The sequence below is a fragment of the Poecilia mexicana genome, unplaced genomic scaffold, assembly GCF_051168715.1.
Source record: "Poecilia mexicana isolate PSO_F unplaced genomic scaffold, ASM5116871v1 scaffold_2, whole genome shotgun sequence".
In the NCBI taxonomy this organism is placed as follows: Eukaryota; Metazoa; Chordata; class Actinopteri; order Cyprinodontiformes; family Poeciliidae; genus Poecilia; species Poecilia mexicana.
Genome location: NW_028263371.1, coordinates 1,780,043 through 1,803,546, shown reverse-complemented (window position 1 = coordinate 1,803,546; position 23,504 = coordinate 1,780,043). Strand labels below are relative to the sequence as shown.

Below are 23,504 nucleotides of genomic sequence, written 5' to 3'. Positions count from 1 at the left end.
TACTTCTTGAGAAAAAAAGAGTAAAGACTAAACAATGTTTATTCAGTGGTCTCACAATAAGTGTATTAATAGTTTGTTCTTCACATCACTGATAAACATATGAAGCTCATGGTCTAATGCCAAATGTAAAATGTAAAACCAAATAAAACCAAATAAAGATAAAAGAACTTCAGTTCTATTCAGACATGTAAGTAAATTCAAAACATTTTTTCTTTTGCAATATAATTTGAAACAAAAGACAAATGCATCATAGTGTCACAACAAACTAAATAGTCGCAAGTTGACCCCAAATCCTTGGAACAGTACAGCACTTTAACGTTTGTCTCAAAAAAATGCCACTCACAATGTGGCGGTGACAGCTTTCCACATCCTTTCGTTTTACCTGATGCATTGTGTTGCCACCTGTTGTTGGGAGGTTGTAATATCAAGCTAGTACCATAATTGGTTGCTGCGATGTTGGGAGCCATGGAAAATAGTTACAGATTCGTGGATTAGCAGAAGAACATATACTGTCTTTACTTGAGTATACGAGGCTTGTCACTGCGAGTCTGTTTTATTGTTTTAAACGGTGAGATAATTTTCCGGTTTAAAATGTTTAGCTAGCTGTTTTTGAAGCCAGCCACAGCTTGCCTTGTTGACGTTTGTTAGCCTCTGTAGGTGTACAAACGGTACCCGTGCAAGTAACTAAGAAGATAGTAGATTTCTAAACGTTATGCAAGATTTTTTATTTTATATCAAATATTTTATTACGGATATATTTTAAGTTGTCTGTGTTGTGTGAAGCTGGGACCAAGCTAATGGGTATTAGCCACCTAAATTGTTAAGACATACAACTTTAGCAACTTGTTAGCAATGATTTAGGGTAAGCCTAATACAAAAAGTGAAAATACTTAAGTACAATACAAAAATATCGTATTGTTTGTTGCCATGGCGACTCGTGGTTGGAAATAAGTCACAAACGTTAGGCTAGTGGAGTTCACCAAGCATCAAGTCTAGTGTGAACTGATAAGAGTGGCTACGACAATGGCTGTTGTTTCACTTTTTACTTGGTAACGAAGGACCTAACTGGAAGCTCGTGCTAGCCTCTCGCGCCGTGAGGAGACGGTCAGTCCAAGCGGGCCATCACCACCACGCACAACCCAGCTGCAGCTAACGCTAAACGACAGGTCACCAATTAACCATAACGGTTTTTTTCGTTCTCGTAGAGTTACGGAAAAGTTACACCGTGGAAGGTTAATGTTTGTCGCAAATAAGTATGAACTCATGTCAACGTTAACCTCTAACGTTTGGTGTTACAGCTTAGAATAATAATTATGTTTTCGTTTTTGGCTAACTGATTTGAAACCGGTAAGCAGTTTTGAGGAGTCTTTTTGTGATAATAATCAATATTGCATACAAATCTAATTTTAAATTGTTGTCGAAAAAACTCATTTGTGCCTGTTGTGAATACAAACACAGTAGAAGTAGTACACTGATGAACATTCGTTATAAATTATGATTGAAGTGAAGCAGTTTATGTAACAGCTCTCTTACTTTGGGGTTTTGAACTGAATTTTCTTGTTTTCCTGTTCTGGAAATTGACCCTCACACTGTTTGTTCTTTCCAGCAAGCTGTAAGTGGGTGACATGGCAACCGGAGGTGCTCCATTTGATGACAGTGCAGAAGAGTTGCAGACCTGGACAGCACCCAATGGCAGTCTGGAAGACAGACTGAACAACATGGTAAGGGCTGACACTTACACAAAGTCCCACTTACACATCGTTTTTGGCAATACAACATACAGACCTATGGTACCAGTTATTTTCCTATTATTTTATCTGTACATTATACAATGGTTTGTCAATCTAGCTCCTTTATAGAACACTCTTTATCAACCTTAATAAAACAAAAACCAATTGAATGTATAATCTTGCAATAATAACTATCAATTAGAAGCAGTCAATGTTTGCTGGCTTCAAAATCAGATATTGGGTATTTGAGCAAAAAATAAATAAATAGTCTTGTAATTTATATCCTCCATTTTAAATTAAATAGAACTGCATCTGTCCAGCAAGTTTTAATTGAAGGCAGACATTGGCACACCCAAATCTGTTTTTATTACATTTGACAAGCAAGCATTTTCAAAATTATCTTCTTATTTCTGAGAGTAGACCAAATGTATATATTTTTTCCCAATAGTGTCCAGAAGAATGTGCAAACTAGATACCATTCTTTATTAAGGCAAACATGCAAAGCCTTCAAGTTTTAGATGTACAATGATTTATCACTTTCCTACAAAAAAAAATGTGACTGGTTTATTTGTTGGATTAAAGTATTATAAGTGTATTTTATTGTTGAGCGGGTAAAAACAATACTCAATATAATTTTTTGCTTGTTTTTCTTTTTGGGCTGCGATTACTTTGGACTTGACAGTTTTGGCCAAAATAAGAACAAGTTTGCATTCCTAATGTAGAGCCTGTCTGGAGATACAAGGCTTTCTGTTGCCATTCATTTTCAATGCAAAAATCATCATTGCAGTTTTAATACCTGTGATCCTCACTGAGCTTGCCATTACGATAAATGTCACAAAAAGTGTGATTAACATTTTAAATTTGTGTCTCCCATCATTAGTCTCTGCAGAGAAGTTTTTTTTCTTCTTATTAACAAACAACATTTCTTACGTTTGCTGTCGTGTTTGAGCAGAACTGGGGGATTCAGCAAAAGAAAGCTAACCGGTCGACAGAAAAGAACAAGAAGAAGCTTTCTGCAGCAGTGGAGAGCCGCCTGACCAATGATATTTCACCAGAGTCCACCCCAGGGGCCGGCCGCAGGAGAACACGCACTCCTCATTCTTTTGCCCACATCAAATACACGACCCAAATGTCTGTTCCTGACCAGGCTGAACTGGACAAGCTGCGCCAAAGGATCAATTTCACAGACCTGGACGAGGTAGACATCACAATGTCTTTGACGTTCTGGATCCACATGAAGTATATAATAAGGAAAGTAGCTGAGGGGACTGACTGGGAGTGGGATGAAACTCTTCAGTGTCTCAGGAGTTTTGGTTGTTATGTGACTGCAGAACTCAACCAAGTCTGTACAGATCAATCAACATATTTTTGCTTTTGTGGATCTTTAATATTTGTATGAAATATCCACAGAACATATTTAAAAATATAAAATAAAAACCAGTAAAAAAAAAAAAAAAAAGGATACGAAAGTTTAAAAAATAGTTTAATGACCCAGGGGGGGAAAAAAAAGTCATTTGAAGTTGGAGACAGAACTGCTGGCATTTCCTGGGAGGTTGATGTCTCCATGGAGACCACTCATTACTAACTAAGCCTACCTAGAGCAGGTTTTGGTGATCAATCCTGGTGTTTCTCTGAAGTCCAATATTTTTATTCAATTGTTTTTTTGTTTTGCATTTGCGTGTTGTGTAACTGTAGCCTATTAATGTGCGTAAAATTCCGTCAAAGTTCCCCACAGTCTCAGATCTACCTTCAGGATTTGCAGTTGATTTGTTTGGCTTTAAAACCCCTTTCATACATGATTTACTGAATCAGGAAAATGCCTGAAACATCATTTGTCAGAAGATCACATTCCTCCACTCTACTGTCATAGCAGCAGTTTGACTTTTAGTGTCATAGGAAGGTTTTTTTAGTTTACCAGCAGAATGTTAGATGATGCTCTTATATCAAATAACAGCTTCATGTTTTGTTACTGAAAACCATTTCCTATTAAATGATGTTTTGTGATATTTTTTTAAACTGTAAGGCACAAAAAGGGCATGACTGATGAGTGCTTGTGCGTCTACGTCGCTTGAAGTTTGAAAACGAAAATCACGGCCAAGAGCCCAAGTAATGATCTTTGTGGTCTGATCTTTGGTCAACCAGCGGAGCATCGGCAGTGACTCCCAGGGCCGCGTTACGGCTGCCAACAACCAGAGGCAGCTAGCCGGAGAGAACAAGAAGCCTTTCAACTACCTGCCTCTGCATGTCAACACTAACAAGAGCAAAGAGCTGCTCCATCCCTCAGCTTCTGCCCCAACTACCCCAGCTATCACCAAGAAGCAGAGTCCAGGGCGGAGGGAAACATTAAGTCCCGTAGGTCCTCGCAAGGAGTCGCCAAGGATGAGTCGCTGTGGGACAGACAGAGGACTTCTGATGCAGAGAGAGTACGGGAGGCCAGAGCCCAAAATAGACAGCAGCCAGGTAATGCTTTGTGGTTAGAGACGTCTGTATGGCAGTGACCAAGTGTTTGATGCTGTCAAAAATAGAAAAACTTGCAAAACGATTGAAAAGCTAGCATTTTACATTATTACCACAAACTTCAATTACTCCCGGATGATGTGGCTGAAAAACCTGTCAGTCGATATCAATATAATTGATATCGATTAGTTTTTTGTTTTAAATATCTGAAGTAACACCAAACTGGTGGCATGACCGTTCCTGTTGTACCCACAGTTTTCACTCCATGCAACTGAAACTGGAACCTGAAACTGCTGCTGCACACAGTACTCAGCAGGTTGTTGCTAGGTAACCAAAGACTGAGTGAGTGAGTTGAAGCCTTTCCTCGTCAGAATGCCAGAATGTTGTGTCGTTCTGGATCGGAGTTCAGTGAATATTGTATAAATGACATATTGAATATTCTATCAGACACATTATTTATTGATATTGATCACATCATATGTCTGTTGTGATATATATTGTTATAGATTTATAGTCCAGCCCTAACTTCAGTGCATGTTATTTTGATGGACCAAAACAAAAGTAATGATGAATTGGAGGTAAAATTAAAATGCAGCTTTTTATTTAATGGTTTTCAAAAAATATTACAAACACAAATACAACAAATGTGAGGTGTGGCTGTGTCAGTACGGAGTAGAACCAGGTTCTGCTGAAGCTGCACTTGCTCTGGGTTTATCTCCACCATTTCAAAGCAAAAGTCTTGGCCTGTTTTTATTTTTTTTTATTTTTATTTTTTTAAAGCTACTCAAGCTTACTAGAGCTTTAAATACCTGACATATCTGAGATCATAATGACTTGTTGTCATGTCAATCAATGATCCTAGATCTCCCACCTTCATCCTTGCTCTGCTTTTTGCTTTTCTCTAACTGGACGGCTTGTGGGGCAGAAAGCCAAAAACATTCACTGCAGAGTTTTAAAAATTTCTTTCCAAAAAAATATAAATTGAGAGCCATACCATTTACTTTCACTTTGGTTATTCACTACTTTGTGTTGGTCTGTCGTATAAAATTGCAACAGAAAGCGACAAGATGTGAAAAACCCTTTGAAGCAGGGTGAAAGCTTCTTTGTGTCTCTGTACGGCTGTGTATTTGTACATGGCAGTTCTCTCGACTGCTTGGGGAAAAACCAAAACTAGGATGAAAGTGAGGGAGAGGTTGTGCAGCTAAAACCAGACCATATATAGGACAGCTTCTAAATATGCCACCAATGGCGCCCTGCGAGTATCTTGCCCAGCCCCCTCTCAGCCCTCGTGTGTACCAGTCACAGCTATATCTACAGATGCTCACCTAATATTTTTAGGTGTTTTTCTTCTCTTCATCACAAACCTCCACCGTACTCCCATTTGTGCGCTCTCAGGTGGTGAGCAAACTGGTTCAGATTCGGGAATACATCAGTAAGGCCAGCGCCATGAGGGACGATCTGGTGGAAAAGAATGACGTTCCCGCTAACGTTGAGCGTCTCTCTTACCTCATCGACCACCTCAAGGAGCAGGAGAAGTCCTATCTACGCTTCCTGCAGAAAATGCTTGTAAGTGTGTCCGGTTTTCTCATGCATATCTGTAGTGTTTTTTTTTTGTTTTTTTTAATGCTATAAGACTTTAGCTAAGTTACTTCAAAGTAATATGGCCTGAGTAAACAATTCCTCAAAATCATAAAGAAAGAAACCTGTTGCTGGGTGGCTGACAGGTGTATAATTTTAAAGGGGCGGTATTATGTAAAATCTAATTTTTTGAGCTTTACATGATGTTATAATGTTATTCCCTCACCAAAAACTTACCTGGAGTATTTCTTCCATGTATGTTTGAGAAATCCTTGTATCCTTGTAAAGGGGTCTATGTGCCAGGAAAACACATAATTGTTCTCCTTTGATGTTTTAAGTGGAATATGTAAGTTAACTTCTTGCATATGTATTCTCTCTGGGGTTTGGTTCAGATTTTTATTTTTTTTTTAGTTTTAAAATTTAGTTATTCCATTTCTTCTTATTGTGTTCTGAAGTTTAACTCGTACAGTTACTTTCTTCGGCATGTAGCATAAGTTCCTGATGAATGTTTGTGTGACTTTTCTCCAGGCCCAGGAGAGTGACTGTGAGGTCGGGACGCTGGACTCCGTGGTCGGATCAGGGTCACTGGCTGACAGCTCCTCCCTTAACATTGAGGTCCAGTCTTCAGATGCTTCAAATATAACAGTGAGTACATTTGTGGGAGATTGTTTAATATTTTAAACTTTAAATTCCTAGGAAAAGAGGACAAACTACAACACTAAAGGAAGATCTAAGCGGGTGTTATTAGTTAATCTACTGGAATTTAACAAACCATTTTTCTGCCCAACCCGTTTGTGCATACTTGTTCCTCTGAACCATTGACCCTTGGTGCTTAAAATTTTGTATTGTGAATTTTCAGGGTGGTAGGACAGAGGGTGGGCATGCCGACCAGAAGGAGGAGCTGGAGAACCTGCGTAAGCAGCATGAGCTGCTGAAGAAGATGCTGGAGCAGCAGGAGCAGCTCAGAGCGCTGCAGGGCCGACAGGAAGCTCTAATGGCCATGCAGCACAGTGCAGAGCAGGCGCTCGCTGTGATCGAAGACACAGGTGATGTACAGGCCCACAGAGACGCACGTTTTCAAACTAGTTCTATCTGGAGCTTAGGTAGATCTTTTCAGTCACTCATCATTTCAGTTCCATTTCTTCTTTCCTCACAAACAACTTTTTTAGATACATTGTAGGAATAAAACTGAAATATTCATACATACACTTTTCTGTTTTGGAGCTAAATGTTTAAATTTTGGGAATAAGTTTTCCAAAAATATTGTCAGAAAGACACTTGATATATTTTTTGCTCTTTTAACATTTGTTCTCGTCTGCAGTCGTGACAGAAACCACCGGCAGTGTTTCCGGCCTGAGCATCACATCAGAACTGAATGAAGAATTAAATGAGCTGATTCAGCGTTTCCACAACCAGCTGCACGACTCTCAGGTACAGGAGAAACTGTGTCTATGGGTAAGTTACCATGGTAACTGCCCTGATATATCTGTACCTTCTTTAAAATACTCAAACAGTGTGCCTACCTTTCATCTAGTGCTGGCCACAATAATTAACATGCATATTAAAGATGTACAAAAAGTCTTAAAGTACAGTGTGAGAGGTTTGCTGCTGGAAAAAATGAGTTAAAGATCTTATTACAAATGCTAATAAATGTAGCTGTTACCGTAAGTATTAAAGCTAATAGATTTAACATTAGACAGTTGGTTAAGGGGTAAACTGCTGTCTTCCACCAGACCAAAACGGTGCCAGATAACCGTCGTCAGGCTCAGAGCCTGTCCCTCTCCGGAGAAGTGTCCTGGTCCCGCCCCCACCATGCTGTTGGTCCACCTCAGCACAGACCGCTCCTCCACTCCGCTTCCGGCCCGCATGCCGGTCTGGACGCCGAGGGAGCGGCCCCCACTGCCAAACTCACCAAGTTACAAGAACTTAAAGACAAAAAGCAAACAATGGACAAGATTCTGCAAGAGTTGCATTCACTGCGAGACCAGACTCTGAACAACAACCCATGTATGGTTCTTTTTCAGCCTTCTTTTTTTTCAACCTTAGTGCAGCTTTAACCTTTAAGAAGTGGTGATGAATTTCCTGTGGTGTCCTTCAGGTCGGGGCTTGTCAGCACAGTGCAGTCCAAGTTTAGGAGGATCTTCAGATTGTACATCAGCTCTCTGCTCCAATGCAGCCTCCACTTCCTTTCAGCCTTTATTCACACAACAGGACGGCTCCGGTTCTTCAGACAAGCTCAGGTACAAACACACACACAGCTATGAGCTCAGAGTCAGATATGAACAGCAGAGTGTTTTGAAGCATAGGTGAACTTTCTGCTGTCCATCACCTGAGGACCAGTTTTAGTTTTCCTCTGCTAAATTAAATTTTTAGTGTTTTTTTGAAATGCAGTCCTGGCTGGAAACTTACTTTCATCCATCAGCATTATCAATGTGATGTTGCTTTAGGATTTTTGTGTTTTTAACTTTTACAAATAACGGCTTACATATTTAGGCAAGTTCGAATGTGTATGTAATTCTTTTTTCTTTAATTAGCACTGTGCCAGGAAAAATGGAAATGAACATAGAAATACATATTTGGCTTGATAGTCTTTTAATGTGTGAAATATTGCATCCAAAAAAATGTATAGAACCTTCCCAACCTATTTAACTATACAATGTAACATAAATGATCATTTTTAACATAATCAGGCATTTCATTTTCCATTTTATTTCCGATCTTATTCTTTTTTTGATCATATTTTTTTCATATTCTGTATTTATTCAATAATTTAATAATTCCCTTTTTTAAAATCATATATTGATTTATTTTCTACATTTCTTCTTTGCACTATCCTCCTGTTTTATCTTATATTTACAGATTTTTTTTATTTCCTGCACGGTCCATAAAGTGTTAATGGGGTTTAAACATTAGATCACCTCATTTTTACTTTAAACGCCATTGAGGTTGTGTTGTCGTTGCATAGTCATCCCCCACAGTGCAATGGGATGCCATCTTTAAATAAACCATTAAAAGAAGCAGAAATGTAACACTTGTCCAAATTATGAGTGAATATAAAGTTTTCCACTGAAGCTGCATTCATCATTTTGTCTCATCTGGCAACAGGAAGCTGAAGGAGGTCCATAAGCGCCTTAATGAACTGAGGGAGTTGGTTCAGTACTACGAGCAGACGTCTGATATGATGGTGGATGCCGTTAATGAAAATGTGAAAGAGGCTGATGATGATGATGAGGAGGAGGATGAAGATGAGACGGAGGATGGATCCATGTTTGAAACTGTGTTTGAGTTGGAGCATGAGAATCACCATTCTGGTGCAAACCTTAGGTGGGTGGGAAAACTAACCGACCGAATACATGTAGAAATGGTCTCTGTTTTTTTTGTTTTACATGCCACTTTCTCATTCAATTCGGCATGTAATTATGGCTAAATGTCGTCATGGCTGTCAGTTGGTCACATTCCATACTGATCGTCCTGGACTGCATCAGTGATGCTCCCCTCTGTGTCTCCAGAAACCCACAGCGCAGCAGTAACCGGGCAGACTTGAATAGCCTGACCAACGGCCGCAGCTTCAGGAGCGGCACCACAAACAACCAGGACGGTCGACTCAACACCGAGTGTGAAATCAACAACCGAGCAGCAGCCAACCTCCGCAGCCTCAACGTCACCACGCCTATAGGTCTGCTCAAGCAACGCACAGTGACACTAGACCTGAGGAAAAACATTCATTCTTATGGCTGCAGTGTAGTTAGAGGATTTAGTTTGGGGGGTTTTGTAAGAAAATGTTCATAAAATCATATACTCGTAAATGACAGTTGTTACAGAATTAATTACATATAAGTACTGGAAGTATTATCGCCAACAGGTTAGTGTTTCTAATACAGCAAAACTAATAGTCTCATCTTATATTAGCAGTTTCTGTTGTTTACATCAGGGTTCCTGCTGGCTCGTAAATGTTTTCAAACTTAGGCTCTGCCTGTTACGATGACAAATTTTGCTGGATGATCAGTTGTCCCAGAAATTATTGCGATGACTGATAATGTTGTTTTGAGAGCATTTTCAGGTAATATGTTGATAATGGCATAATAATACTTTAATAGGTTTTCCCTCTCAAAGACCAATATGCTTTTAATTTTGTCCACATAACTCCACACTGGAACTGGAAAACATTTTAAATATCCAAACTAAAACCACACGCATACAACCAAAACCATAAATAAAATGGATTTTGATGTCTCTGTGAACAAAATTGCCCTTCAAAAAAAAATCATCAAAATGGAAATTATCAAGCTCATTTTAATTTGTCATGCGATTAATAGATTAATTGCTTATTGTTCATTCTTGTATGTCTGCAATATGGGTGAGTGATATTGCCAAACAATAATATCAATACATTTTATTAAATACCTCTAACAATATCATAGATAATATTCCACATTTTCTGCCTTTTTCTTAAATTGGGTTTAGCTAAACAAAATATGTAACTTCAAAAACACAGCGTGTTAAAGAAATATAAAATAAATATAAATGTAAAAAAAAAATTCTAAAGTCTGAAAGACTTAAGTCAGATTTCAGCTAGCAGGTGTAAAGAAAAATACTTAAATGCACAAATGAAACACTCTGGTATGGTTCAACAGAATACTAGTTTTACAAGTTTTACTAAAAACTGTTGTTAAATTACATTTTAAAAGTTCTACTTGAGATTCACTCATCTTTAGGTTTATGTGAACATGACCTTATTTACCATGGTTTTAACTTTTATCTTGATTTAGAGTGCCAGTACAACAGGGACCTCCCTTACGTGCAGGTAAAGGATGAGGATGATGATGAAGACGGCGTGGATAATGATGAAGGAGGCCGGGCCATTCTTCCAGACAGTGCGTCGGAGTCCAGTCGAGGGAGCAGCTTTGGGAACGCTGCGGGTTTCCCTCCCAAGGTTCACCGCCAGACGGCGACGCAGAAGCTGAGGCAGCTGCAGGAGCTGGTTGCCATGGTTCAGGTATGACGCGCAGAGTCTGGCTAACTAACTGGATTGGCTGAACTGAAGAACATCAACTAACTTTACTAAAAGTTTTCCACCTGTTATTAAAGCACTTGTATCATCTACCATTATAGTATTTTCCCAGAACATTTGAATTAAAACTTTTATTGCTAAACACCCATTTCCCACCTCAAGTACATAGAAAAAAAATTATAACAGAAACGCTTGAGCAGTCATCTGTGAAGGAGTTTCATCTTCACGTTTCCCTTGATTAGCAGAACTGACTGTTTTCTCTATTTTAAACCTCACTAGTTAAAACAGTTTTAAACCTCACTAGTTAAAACAGATGTTATTATTTTCAATGAGCTGGTTGCTCCTGTAGCAATCAGCTCCTGCTGGTGAATTGTTTTAAAAGTGCTTGGAAGCATAAAGCAGTTGTTTCTTTAACAGAATTAATATTTTTATCATTTTTAATTCTTTGTAAAGAATACAAAATCTAATGTTGTGATAAAGAAACAATGAGTCTGTGGATCTGTTTGTGACACAGAGTGATGACACAGATGGAACAACAGCCAATGACGAAGAAGCTTTACACCAGCAGCCCAATAACACCCGACCTGCTGTATGCGGGGCCTCAGGGGCCGGATCCAAACAGAGTCCAAGAGACCTAACTCTCTCCATCAAGGCCAGGTGCAGTAAAATGAACCGTTAGCATCTAGTCCTGCAACTTGTTGTTGAGTTATGTAATTATCATGTGTTTTTCTAACAGGGAGAAGCTGTACGAGGAGAAGTTACGTCAGCAGAAGCAGGAGCTGAGGCAGCTTCATGAGGAGAGACAGAGACTCATAGAAATCCAAGGAAAGATCCAGGACTTGCAGTGGACCTGCCCCGACCTTCCGGTATCTGATTCTAAACAGCTAAAAGTTTAAATTACAAATTTGCTTGTCCAAAAATTATTGAGAGTTTATGTGTACTAAATTGTGAAGGAAAAAAAAAAGTGAAATTCTGTTTCTTCTCTGGAGGAAATCCTTGACATAGAGTCCTCCTTTAGATCAACAAAAGCTTTGGGAGGGGAGCAGCACCCGTCCAAACTCTAGGCGTCCGATTTGCAAAATGTAATGTAGTGACGTTAGGATGGAGACATGACACTTGACATATTTAGAAGATCAGAAATAAGAGAAGAAATAAAAATAGCAAACTAATTAAAAGAATTGAAACAAGGAAACAAAGATTAATACAAATCAACAGTCTAGAGATTATTTAAATTATGTGAATGACAAGAGTAAAAGTCACTCTTAATAAATAGAACATTTACCAATATATAAACGGTAATAAAATATATCAAAGAATTATTCCAAACCCATACGGTGGCCAAGTGGACGTGTAATGTGATGTGCAATATTCTCACAAACAGGACCCGCAAAGGTGAACAATGTATTTTAAAATTAATTTGTGAGCATTTTGAATCGATTCAGCATTCCCAAAACTAGGAATATAAATTATTCATGGAATCTTTTTTTTTTCTGGACCTTTTAGGATGAGACAGATAATCTGTAAAAACATCAAGCTCCTCCATGAGCTAGTATCATAATATGGATAAATGTGTTGCTCCTGGTGACAAACAACCAATCAGAGCCAAGAGGAGGATCTTAGCAATGTTAATCACACTCATGTATGTGCTGCTCAATGTGCTTTGGACAGAGAGACAACTTACACAAAAACTGTTTATCCATCGTCATCATGCTAACTGGACTTAACATTCATGACAGGCTTTGTTGTGTTGAACTAGCTGTAGCGTAGCAGAGAGTAAAGGAGAGAACATGAGCACTGTGCACACGAGCATGACTGACAACGTTAATACCCTCCTCCTGGCTCTGATTGGTTGAGCAGTGTATTTCTAGAGCATTGGGACAAAGCAGAGGAGCTCGACATTTTTTTTTTCTTTTCACAGGAAGAAACATATTGTTTATAAAAGTTACATACTCTAGCTTTAAAGCTTGCACCAGTAATTAGAAACATCATGCTAATGCTAATGGGATTTGATCATTTGATTTAAAAGTAAAAGTATTTCCTCCTCTGCAGTCGTCTGTGTCCAGCACAGGCAGCCAACAGGGTCTGCTGAGGAAGGCTCCGCTTGCAGCTTCCACCCCTGCTAACTTCAAAGCTTCTCCTTCCCCGGGACCCAAAACCAACTTAACCGTGCTCAAACCCACTGCTCAGGAGGCAGCTTCTTCTTCCGTCACTGACAACGAGGTAACAGATTCACACCCTCAATCTCCACCCAAAACACTTTCCAAACCGTAAGCATCTCGTCATGAGGGCTCTCCGTTTTTGCCCTGCCAGCAGCTTTGGTCCGAAATGAGGCGGAGACAAATTCTGCGAGAAGACCTGCGACAGCGGCGAAAGCAGCTGGAGTCACTGATGGCCGAACATCAGAGACGAAGCGGTTTCCGTGACTCCCCCTGTCAGATGGAAGAGCAGGAGGGGAGTGCTACTCTCTCGCAGTCCATCAACAGGGATGAAAGGTAGTAGACGCACTTCCTGTCAAATCAGTTGCAATGTTTCATTTCTCTTGGGGGTCAATAAAGTACTTTTGAGCTTGACTTTTGTGAATAAGTGTCTAGTTTAAAGCTCTGTTGTCATCCTGGTATTATTGTTTGAAGTATTAATTGTTGCTCCACCAGCAGCTACATGTATTCAGGATTAGCTGATATCTGAGGTTTATTATTGCTGACACTGATCTAATACAGAAAAACAGTACTGGATTGATTTAAAATGTTTTATTTTAAATGCAGACATAAATGTACTGAATTACAAATGAATTTGATAAATATCCACTAGTACAGCACATTTTAATACACCAACAGCTTCCCAAGCTTGGTCAAGCATGTAAATAATAAACTGCAACAAACCTTTTTCCAGTAGTTCAGAAAGTGCAACTAGACATTTTAAATATAATGTGAAATAAATAATAAAGCGTAGAATTTGGCTGAATACATCTGCCCTCATGGACTGGGAAAAAAAAATCTAAAAATTTTTTTTAAAAATAGTGACCGATACAGATATTACTATTGGCTCGGTGCGTCTCCTCTCATGATTCTCATTTGTTATTAGAACAATGGCCACATGGGGTTCCAGTCCTTGCAACCTGGATGATGAGAATGAGGAAGCGGATGATTATCACTCTGAGATGTGCGCAGAGGAGGAAGAGGAAGAATGTACAGAGAGCAGCTCCGATGATGACATCCACATCTACTCGTCAAGGATGAACCAGAGCTCCTACAGTAACAGGAAGAATCAGGGAAGGTGAGTCCAGCCGGCAGAAGGTCCACACTTTGACCGTTTTAGGCCTGCTGGTGTGAGATCTGTCATCTCTTTCTCCGTCTGTGTGCGCTCAATGCTTCAGTAACCTGAAGCCTCCGGCAGCCTTTTCCGGCGACGCCGAGGCTCATCTTCACAACGAGACGAAGGCGAAGGATCAGAGCCGAGGCACGAAACCGCCTGCAGGCCAGCATGGAGGCGTCCGACGTCAGGAGAACCTCCGCTGGGCCTCAGAGCTCTCCTTCACTGAGGGCTCCATCCACTGGCAGGAGCAGATAAACCAGCTCCAGAGGCAGCTGGACTTCAGCACCAGCATGTGTCAGACGCTCCTGCAGGACCAACAGGTGAGTGATCCAAACAGACACATGCTCTCTGTTGGGACCTGGTTCTGACAGGTGTCACTGGTGGATGTTCTGGTCTGATTCAGGATGGAATGGCTGCATGTTCACATCTGAGCTGTTAGACCAAAATTCAGAATCTCAGACTCTCATATGGTTTCCAACTATGTAAACATGTTGACTCATTCTTCTGACTCTGGAAGCAATAAATTCTGTAACAATCTGAACAGGATGACCAAATTTCAGGAAAATGAAAATTTCAGGAAATCTGAGCCCAAAGTAAAACCGTGGCTCTGTCTCAGGATGCACCCATCCACTTTCTTCACTTCTGATACCGATACAAATATCTGAGATTCAGTACCGATCCAATACAGGAAAACAACACTGAAATGACTTTAAACCTTTCTTTTTGTACTGAACTACACATTTATTTGAAAGCTCTGCACCAGTCCAGCATATTTTAATACACCAACAGCTTCATAGGCTTGGTCAAACATGTAAAACCAACTTTAATTTGTTCAGTCAGTGCAGTTCGGAGTAGAACAGCCAAAGTAAAATAAATAATAAACTGACAAGGAAAAAACAATAGGTTGATAAACGTTCAAAGAATAAACTGCAACAAACATTCTTTCAAATGGTTCAGAAAGTGCAATGAGAAATTCCAAAATTGGGACAAATACATATATTGATATCAGATCAGTGCTTCTGTAAATGTATCTTATTAGTCCTCAGATTCTTTTTGGAGGAATATAACTCGCATATCACAAGTCTTTTCTGTATATACAAACATAGCAAGATGGAAACCGTGTGACTGCAGCTTTACTCTCCAGTCCATCATATCTCACCATAGACTGGTTTATTGATATCTTTAAAGCATTCTCTAACAAATGCACTTGTTTAATCTAAAACTGTCATAATAAAAGCAGCTTCACACGCTAACCCCGTGTCTGAACAGCTTCTGACTAACAGCTGTGCTGGTATTCCATCATGATATTTACTCAGTCAGTGAAAGTGATGCTTTTTGTCCACAGACTCTGTCATACATGTTACAAACCCTGCTGACGGGTCAGTACAGCGTCTTACCCAACAACGTGTCGTCACCTCAAGTCCACCTGGTGATGCATCAGCTCAACCAGTGCTACACCCAGCTGGCCTGGCAGCAAAGCAACGTCCAGAGGTGGAACGACAAACTTGTATCAATAAACAGGAGTCAGTTCTTTAAGATGATTTGTCTGTAACGTTTCCCTTTGCTTTCAGGCTGAAACAGGTTCTGAACGACCTGATCCGCCAGCAGCAGCAGCAGCAGCAGCCCTCCCCCTCCCCCTCCCCCTCGGCAGCAGGTTGGCAGACGCAGAAGCGGAGTTCGGCTCAGGAGTCCGGTCCCAGCTCCTCCGCCTCCCCCGGCATCTTCCTTCCTTTCACCTCTACGATGCATCCTTCAGCTATCAACGTGGCGAACTCCGCCTTATCTCCGTTCTCCCCTGGTATGGCATTCATATTGACCAATTTTGGGGCTTATCTTGCCTGTCGCAATAAGCAATTAATCAATTAATTGCATGATAAATTGGAACAAGATCAATAATTTTCATTTTCATGACGTATAATTTTTCTTTTTTTGCTCTTTTCGTAAAAAACTGCATGACCAAAGTCTTCAGTGTGGTGTTTTGGTTTCTACTAGCCCTTTTTTTTAACAACAATTGTGTTTACAGAGGCTTCATAATTCATTTTATTTGTTGTTTCTGTTGTTTTGTTTATTTATTTTGAATATTTAAAATGTCTTCTAATTCCATGTATTAAATGTTTGTTAGAATTGAAAGTTTATTGGTCTTTGAGTGACTATTCTTCCATTTTTTCCATTTTGTTACCTGAAAATAACAATGTTATCGTTGATCATAACTCCTGACACAATTTATCGCCCAGCAAAATTTATCATGAAAGGCCTAACCTTGCACAAGAAGCAGCAGATTTTTAGGTCAAAAATTATCCCTTTTTTTGCAATAAATGAAGAATAGGAAGTCTGAGGTTTTTTTTTCTTCTTTTTTTCTTGCCAGTGTGTTAAACGTTTCTCTTGTCTTTCATCCTCACCTGAGGCTTCAACTTGTTTCCGCCGTTCCCTGGTGCCATGGGTGAGTTTCCTCAGAGTGCAGAAGGTCCAGCTTCACCTGAACGTCATAAACTGGATCCCAACACATCGATCAAAACCGAGTACATGGGTTTCCCTCCGCCACTGCAGCGTTCTCCTCTCAATACAGCTTCGGAAAGAGGGTAAGACAAGATATTTATTGTATATTTATTGTCTGTTATTTAGGTTTAGATTTTAATTTCTGCTTGTATTTTCATTGTTCCATTTTTTTTTTTTTTTTTTTTTTTTTAGATCAGCTGCGCGACTGAACACTTCCTACACCAATAACATAACCCGACATCTGCCGTCTAAAGCGGAGCTGCAGGATTCTCCTCCCTCGTCCCCCACTTTTAACAAATCCCAGTCTAGGCACCAGGAGTTTAAGGCGTCACAGGACAGCTTTTGCAGTATTCCCGATCCCGACGATCCTGCCATGGTCACAAAGACCTTCAAGGCTGGGAAAAAGGCCTCTGCACAAGCCAACCTGGCTTCTCGAAGCAAAACCTCCAAAAACAGACGCAGGAAGAGCAAAGGGCACAACAAGAACAGCGAAGGTCACCATTCTCACTCTGCTCGCAGTTTACTAAACACGCTTCTCACATGTATGAATACATCAAGCTTAATAAAATAGATATTACCAGATTTCATCGTTTCATTTTGTCCTCCAGGCCAAGACAGCGACAGCTTCAGCAGCCCTGCAGAGTTCGGCCAGGAGAGGGCAGCCTCGTCTCATCACAAAGACCAGAATCAGATTCTGTTGGACAAACTGACTCAAGAAAAACTGGACAGCAAGGCAAGGCTTGGAACCAAACGGAACGACCTGTCCTCCGGTACGGCTCCACCGCTCAATGCTCAACGCTCCCACTATACCTTTATGAGTCCATGAATTTATTATTCACAATATTTTTCTTCATTTTTAGCTTCATTTTCAGTTTCTTCTGATTCGGTTATGTTTCTTTGCACATTTGTCATTGCCCTGACTATTTTATTTTGACACAAGTTGCTTTTAATTTATCCTACTCACAGCTTATGCTTGGAGAACTCCCTTCCTCTCTAACAGAATTGCATGCACAGAAGCTCCAGGTAAAGTCACCATGCACGTCTTCCATCACTTGGTTCTTATTATCTAACCATCATGCATGCCTTTTATTTACCTAAGCCCTCCCTATGATATCTACTTTTATGTGCAACCTTGTTTGCTCAGTAAAAGTGTCATTTTTTTATTTAGTTTTGATCAGTTAAAACACCAAATGTTCCTAAGGCTGACATGAAATCTCTGGCTTGTAGATGCGAGCAGTGACTTCTCCTTGTTCGAGGCGCTGCGGGAGACCATTTACTCCGAGGTGGCCACTCTGATATCGCAGAATGAGTCGAGACCCCACTTTCTCATCGAGCTCTTCCATGAGCTACAGCTGCTCAACACAGACTATTTACGCCAAAGAGCTCTGTATTCGCTGCAGGTGACTCCCGTTCCGCTGATCATCTGTCTGTCTAAGCCGGTGTTTTAAATGGAGATGTGTATTTTGGGAGAAACCTGCAACAGGATCTAATGAGCCACCATTAAACAGAGAATGAACTGACACAAAAACATTAAAATATCAGATGCTAAAACATCAGATGCACTGCAGAAACTCAAAATCTTACCAAATATTTTTGGTCTAGATTCTAGTGCAAATATCTTAGTGCACTTGAAATAAGACAAAACTAACTTACAAGTAACTTTTCAGCAAGATGTAGGAACTAGAACGTTGTTCCTACATTTTCATGAAAATGAAAATATTAAATCATTATTTACTTAAAATAAGCTCCTATATCTTGCTGAAAATGTACTTCTGAGTTAGTTTTCTCTTATTTCAAGTGTATTGAGATATTTGCACTAGAAACTAGACCAAAAACACTTTGTAAACAGTTGTGTTTTTTTGCAGTAATGGTGTGTTTCCCACAGGACATAGTGACCAAGCACCTGGCAGTGAGGCGCGCAGCCGAGGACCAGCTGCCCCCTCTGGGGTCAGTTGTGTGGACAGCAGGCTCTCAGTCTGAGCTGACTCCCAGCCAGAGTCTGGTCACCAGTGATGAAGTGAGTTGGCCGTTAGTCGGTGTTAAGGCTGGATAATAAATCAATAACAATATATGTTGAAATAGACACGTGATCCATATCAATAGATATATACGTCTAATGGAATATTGAGTCATTTCACAGAACCACAGAGCATTCTGGGGGATGGGCAACAACCTGTTGCTAGGTAACCTGTTATGGGTATTGTGTGCAGCAGCAGTTTCAGGTTTCTCCACAGTGCCTCCATAACTGATTAAAAATAAAAAACGCCATGAAATGAAAACTGCGGATAAAACAGAAAAGGTCCCGCCTCCAGTTTGGCATTATTTCAAATATTTAAAACAAAAAACTGATCAATAATTACCGATATCAACTGACATGACTTGGACTAGGCAGGAATATGCTATGATGCTCTTTCTTTTTCGCTCTGTCTGTTTCTCTCTTTCTCTCTATAGTTTTCTCTTTTTCTCTCTCTGTTTCACTCTCTCTCAATTCTGATTAGCTTTTCTGTTCCTGCTGTAGAAAATCTTCCCTGAAGAGTTACCTAATTTATTTTTGAGTTTTATTGCATTCAGTTAAAAGGGGCCTGAATACATACCAAATACGCTTATCGTTTTCCGTCCCTTTAACAATTCTGCACTACTTTGTTTTTACTCTCAGGTAAAATCCCAATAAAATTCATTAAGGTTTGCGTTTGTAACGTGACACAATCTGACAAAGTTTGAGGGCTATGAATACTTTTCCAAGGCACTGAACTCTCCATCTGTAACCTTTTTGTTTTCTCATGTTTTAGATTTCCTTTTATTCTCTCCTTCAGCCCTTATAGCCAACCCCTCCCTCCACTTCCTTAACATCCTCCCTCTTCTATATTTAAATGCATCTTTCATTAGTTTCTCACTCAGCCTTGTCTCCTTTCATCTGTCTCTGTCTTGTCCCCTGTCATCCTTCCATGTTTCTTTATTCTCTGATCTTAATTTTCTCTCGCCCTTCTTCATTGCCTTTGAATTTGACTCGACAGCAGAGCCTCAGAAGCCCGTCTATAAAAAATGACCCCCATCTCTCCGCGTCTCTTTTGCCAGATTAGACATGTGTTCTTTGTTCTCTCCCAAGGTCCCCAGAGTTGTGCTAATTGGGAGTCAGGTCTTTTGTCTGTCTGAATATTCCCTTTGTTCAAGACTGATGGGTGAAATGTTGGAGTTTTTTTCCCCCTCCTGATCTGTAAGGAAAAACATTCTGGGGAAGTTGTTAAAGCGTCTATAAAATTGCCCCGTATTTCCCCTGTGTCCGTGGATTCTTTAGGAAGCAGGGCCATCTTTGTGCTAAAATTTCAAACTCAATATCCATCTGAAGAAAAATCCTTGATATCACTTGCAATACTGTGGCAACATGTTTTGAAAGCACAGGATTGCATCTAGTGGAAAGGGAGCAGACATTAGTTCTACACTTGTCTACTCCCAGAATGCATCTGCCCCATTTCTGCCCCCAAATGGTGAAATACAGTAGGATTCCTGTGCGAATAAGAGAAACACAACAACCAATAATAGGTTTGATTTAGCTGTCATGAATCAAACCTTTAAATTAACACATGTTTAAAGGGGTTAGGTGGGTGGGTGGGTGGGTGGGTCTCTTTGGCTGAACACAACACAGCTGAAATCTGTCATTAGGTTTACTCTCAGTTCTCAAATTTCAGACAGCAGCAGCTGCGTTTTCATTACAAATGTGAGCAAATCTTAGTCTGTGTTCTGATAACATCGAAAAAACACAATTTCACAATTCTATTAAATAAGAAATTAAATTAAAATCAGACTAGAATAAGCTTGTCTATGTGATAAGTCAGTAGACAGTTACACGCAATATGTAATTATCATCCTGCTACTACTTCCTGTTATCTTCTACATCGTTTCCACCAGTAGCATCATCCGGCTGTTGAGCATGCGACTTGTGTGCTGCAAAAAAAAAAAAAGCCATTTCCATTTGAGTTTTTTCAAAAGTGCCGTTTCCTTTAAAAAATTTTCTTTTAAAAATTTCAGTCAGCGAAATTGAACGATCCCGTTAAAGTACAGATGAAGAAATCTCCGTGGAGAACTGCTCCACTAGTAAGAAGTGAAAGAAGCCTCTGCCGGAGGGCTCAGGATACGTGGCGTAAAACTCGACTTCGCATTCATTATGAAATCTACTAAGAGAGACCACATTCAGCACTGAAACATGCAAGAGAAACGTTCTTCACAGAAATCATAAACCAAAACATCAACAATGCTCGTGCCTCGTTTGCCACAGTGGACAGGTTGACCAGCCCTCCTGTGACTGCAGCATCTGAACTCCGCTCTACCACGACCGGCAATGACTGCACATTAACAACTCTGTTGGGTTAGGATTACAGGCGTTTAAAAAGTGAACATGTGTGTTTAACGTGAACCCTAACAAAGACCGCCTTGTTGTTTCAGGAGGTGTTGGAGAAGAACTTGAGGCATGAGCAGGACCTAAAGAGGAGAGAAGATGCAGAATCTGTTGATAACGACAGCAACATCTCAACCTCCTCCAACCTGGAACCTTTTGCTAGTGATGACCTGGGTATGCGTACACACGTTTCTGTTCTGCTTCGTTTTCTTTTTAAACATCAGGTTCAGGTTTACGGTTCACTCTCCTCTCCCTTCTCCTTTGTCTACTGACTAAGTGCTTTGCTTATAACTTGGAACTTTAACGAAGGATCTGGTACTTTTTTTTTTAACAGGGCTTCTCAAGTTTCATCTTTAACCAACCAGTTTACACATTAGGATTAATTCTGCAGAGTAAATTGGCTACCTTTCATTAGCCGACCTCACTGTAATCAATTCAGAGTGAGGCTGGGAAACTGTGTTCCTGTGCTGTAAAGCTGGTTGCATTAATATTCATTCCGTTCCTCTTCCTTCAGCTCATTGATTGTTGAACCCTTCACGTTCTTTCTGTCTCTCTCCTCGCCCTCCTCTCTGTGCCTCTCTGACAGGCAACACGGTGATTCATTTAGACAAAGCTCTGGTGAGGATTAGGGAGTATGAGCGCATGAAGCTTAAAGCCGAGTTTAACCCTCGCAGTGCCAGCAGCAGGTCTGACACGACAAATGCTAGAGGTGCTTCTGCTAACATCGCTGAACCAGTGGAAGGTATACGATCACATGACAAAGCTATGAGCTCAGCACGTCCAGAAAACCTGGAGCTGTGGTTGTCTCTTTCATTGTGCTGTTGAAGCCTCCGCGCTAAGTGATGCTGTCTGTGTGCAGAAAGTGCAGCCAACGGTGTGCACTGCCCTCAGATCGACACCCAGCAGCTGGACCGGCAGATTAAAGCCATCATGACCGAAGTCATTCCCTTCCTCAAGGTACAGTAAAAAAAAAAAAAAACATTACCAATATAAGTCATAGGAATCAATGGAATGTTTCCAGAAATGGAGGAGACATTAATCTGCTGTGCCAAAGAATTTGCTTTCTTGGATATGGACACACAAAACAAATTTACAGCCATTATACATTATCAAAAAAAAATCCATTCGAATACTCCATAAAGTGTTATATTAGGAACAGACAAACCCGTTATTTTTTTAAATCAAATGTACTGAAATTCTGGGACCTTGTAACATTTAAAACTGTACAATTCATGTACAGTTTAGAGTAAGAAACCATCATCTTCCACAAAATATACAAAAAATGAGAAGGACATTTTTTTTTAAATTACGCATTAGAGTTTTTGTTTATCAGTGTGTGGAGTAGATTTATGGAATGGATTGGAATGATGAGTTAAAAAAAGTATAAATATTTACCAGCTTAAAAAATGTTTAAAAAGGAGCTTATTGGGAAATATGTTGTATAAGATGACTGTTTCAAAGACCAAAAATGCTATTGATGATATAAAAAATATATAAGTAATTGTACAGTTAAGGATGAGAATGTGAGATTTAAGTGTCATTTAATGTGAAAATAATTTAAGTTTATCTGGTTTTTGGAGACTTAAATGCTTATAAGTTGATGAGTATGAGAGCAGCAGGAAATCATAAGACCTTGTACCATCAACCTCCTCCTCTTCGAACAGAAAATGTAAAATTGCATGTCAACTAGGAATGATCATTTGATTTATTTATATATATATATATAAAAAAAAAATAAATTCCCTTCTCACCCTCCGCGGGTGGTCTCTTTCATCCTCTGAGCTCGGGTCCTCTACCAGAGGCCTGGGAGCTTGAGGGTTCTGCGCAGTATCTTGGCTGTGCCTAGAACTGCACATTTCTGGACTGAGATGTCTGATGTTGTTCCTGGGATCTGTTTGAGCCACTGCTCCAGTTTGGGGGTGACTGCCCCGAGGGCCCCTATGACCACAGGCACCACTGTGGTCTTCACCTTCCAGGCCTTCTCCAGTTCCTCTCTGAGGCCCTGGTATTTCTCCAGTTTCTCATGCTCCTTTTTCCTGATGTTGTGGTCACTTGGTATTGCTACATCCACCACAACGGCTTTCCTCTGTTCTTTATCCACCACCACAATGTCCGGTTGGTTCGCCATTACCATCTTGTCTGTTTGGATCTGGAAGTCCCACAGGATCTTAGCTCGGTCATTCTCCACCACCTTTGGGGGTGTTCCCCACTTTGACCTCGGGGCTTCCAGTCCATATTCGGCACAGATGTTCCTGTACACTATGCCCGCCACTTGGTTATGTCGTTCCATGTACGCTTTCCCTGCCAGCATCTTGCACCCTGCTGTTATGTGCTGGACTGTCTCAGAGGCCTCCTTGCACAACCTACACCTTGGGTCTTGTCTGGTGTGGTAGATCTGAGCCTCTATTGCTCTGGTGTTTAGTGCCTGTTCCTGGGCGGCCAGGATGAGGGCCTCTGTGCTGTCCTTGAGTCCAGCTTTCTCCAGCCATTGGTAGGATTTCCTGATATCAGCCACTTCAGTTATTTG

At 40.3% G+C, this 23,504-nt stretch overlaps 1 protein-coding gene across 3 annotated transcripts in view; it reads left to right on the top strand.

The window, feature by feature from the left end:
• Positions 1 to 406: 406 nt before the first annotated feature.
• Positions 407 to 23,504, top strand: part of pcm1 (pericentriolar material 1) — a 30,234-nt gene continuing 7,136 nt past the window's right edge. Inside the window, exons 1-30 of one of the 3 annotated variants that reach the window (XM_015012517.2) lie at positions 407 to 568; positions 1,607 to 1,721; positions 2,683 to 2,928; positions 3,873 to 4,190; positions 5,583 to 5,753; positions 6,294 to 6,410; positions 6,625 to 6,811; positions 7,087 to 7,196; positions 7,499 to 7,772; positions 7,864 to 8,005; positions 8,871 to 9,089; positions 9,275 to 9,441; positions 10,535 to 10,761; positions 11,291 to 11,433; positions 11,513 to 11,642; positions 12,826 to 12,996; positions 13,090 to 13,268; positions 13,858 to 14,049; positions 14,150 to 14,408; positions 15,434 to 15,579; positions 15,660 to 15,886; positions 16,493 to 16,667; positions 16,777 to 17,078; positions 17,193 to 17,354; positions 17,551 to 17,607; positions 17,812 to 17,984; positions 18,470 to 18,601; positions 21,025 to 21,151; positions 21,564 to 21,719; positions 21,837 to 21,934. In XM_015012517.2, the coding sequence (XP_014868003.2) occupies positions 1,626 to 1,721; positions 2,683 to 2,928; positions 3,873 to 4,190; positions 5,583 to 5,753; positions 6,294 to 6,410; positions 6,625 to 6,811; positions 7,087 to 7,196; positions 7,499 to 7,772; positions 7,864 to 8,005; positions 8,871 to 9,089; positions 9,275 to 9,441; positions 10,535 to 10,761; positions 11,291 to 11,433; positions 11,513 to 11,642; positions 12,826 to 12,996; positions 13,090 to 13,268; positions 13,858 to 14,049; positions 14,150 to 14,408; positions 15,434 to 15,579; positions 15,660 to 15,886; positions 16,493 to 16,667; positions 16,777 to 17,078; positions 17,193 to 17,354; positions 17,551 to 17,607; positions 17,812 to 17,984; positions 18,470 to 18,601; positions 21,025 to 21,151; positions 21,564 to 21,719; positions 21,837 to 21,934 (5,103 nt within the window). In that variant the 5' untranslated portion in view covers positions 407 to 568; positions 1,607 to 1,625. Of the gene's footprint in view, positions 569 to 990; positions 1,167 to 1,606; positions 1,722 to 2,682; positions 2,929 to 3,872; positions 4,191 to 5,582; positions 5,754 to 6,293; positions 6,411 to 6,624; positions 6,812 to 7,086; positions 7,197 to 7,498; positions 7,773 to 7,863; positions 8,006 to 8,870; positions 9,090 to 9,274; positions 9,442 to 10,534; positions 10,762 to 11,290; positions 11,434 to 11,512; positions 11,643 to 12,825; positions 12,997 to 13,089; positions 13,269 to 13,857; positions 14,050 to 14,149; positions 14,409 to 15,433; positions 15,580 to 15,659; positions 15,887 to 16,492; positions 16,668 to 16,776; positions 17,079 to 17,192; positions 17,355 to 17,550; positions 17,608 to 17,811; positions 17,985 to 18,469; positions 18,602 to 21,024; positions 21,152 to 21,563; positions 21,720 to 21,836; positions 21,935 to 23,504 lie in introns of those variants that run through there. The other 2 variants (XM_088008750.1, XM_088008756.1) reach the window with 2 other exon arrangements.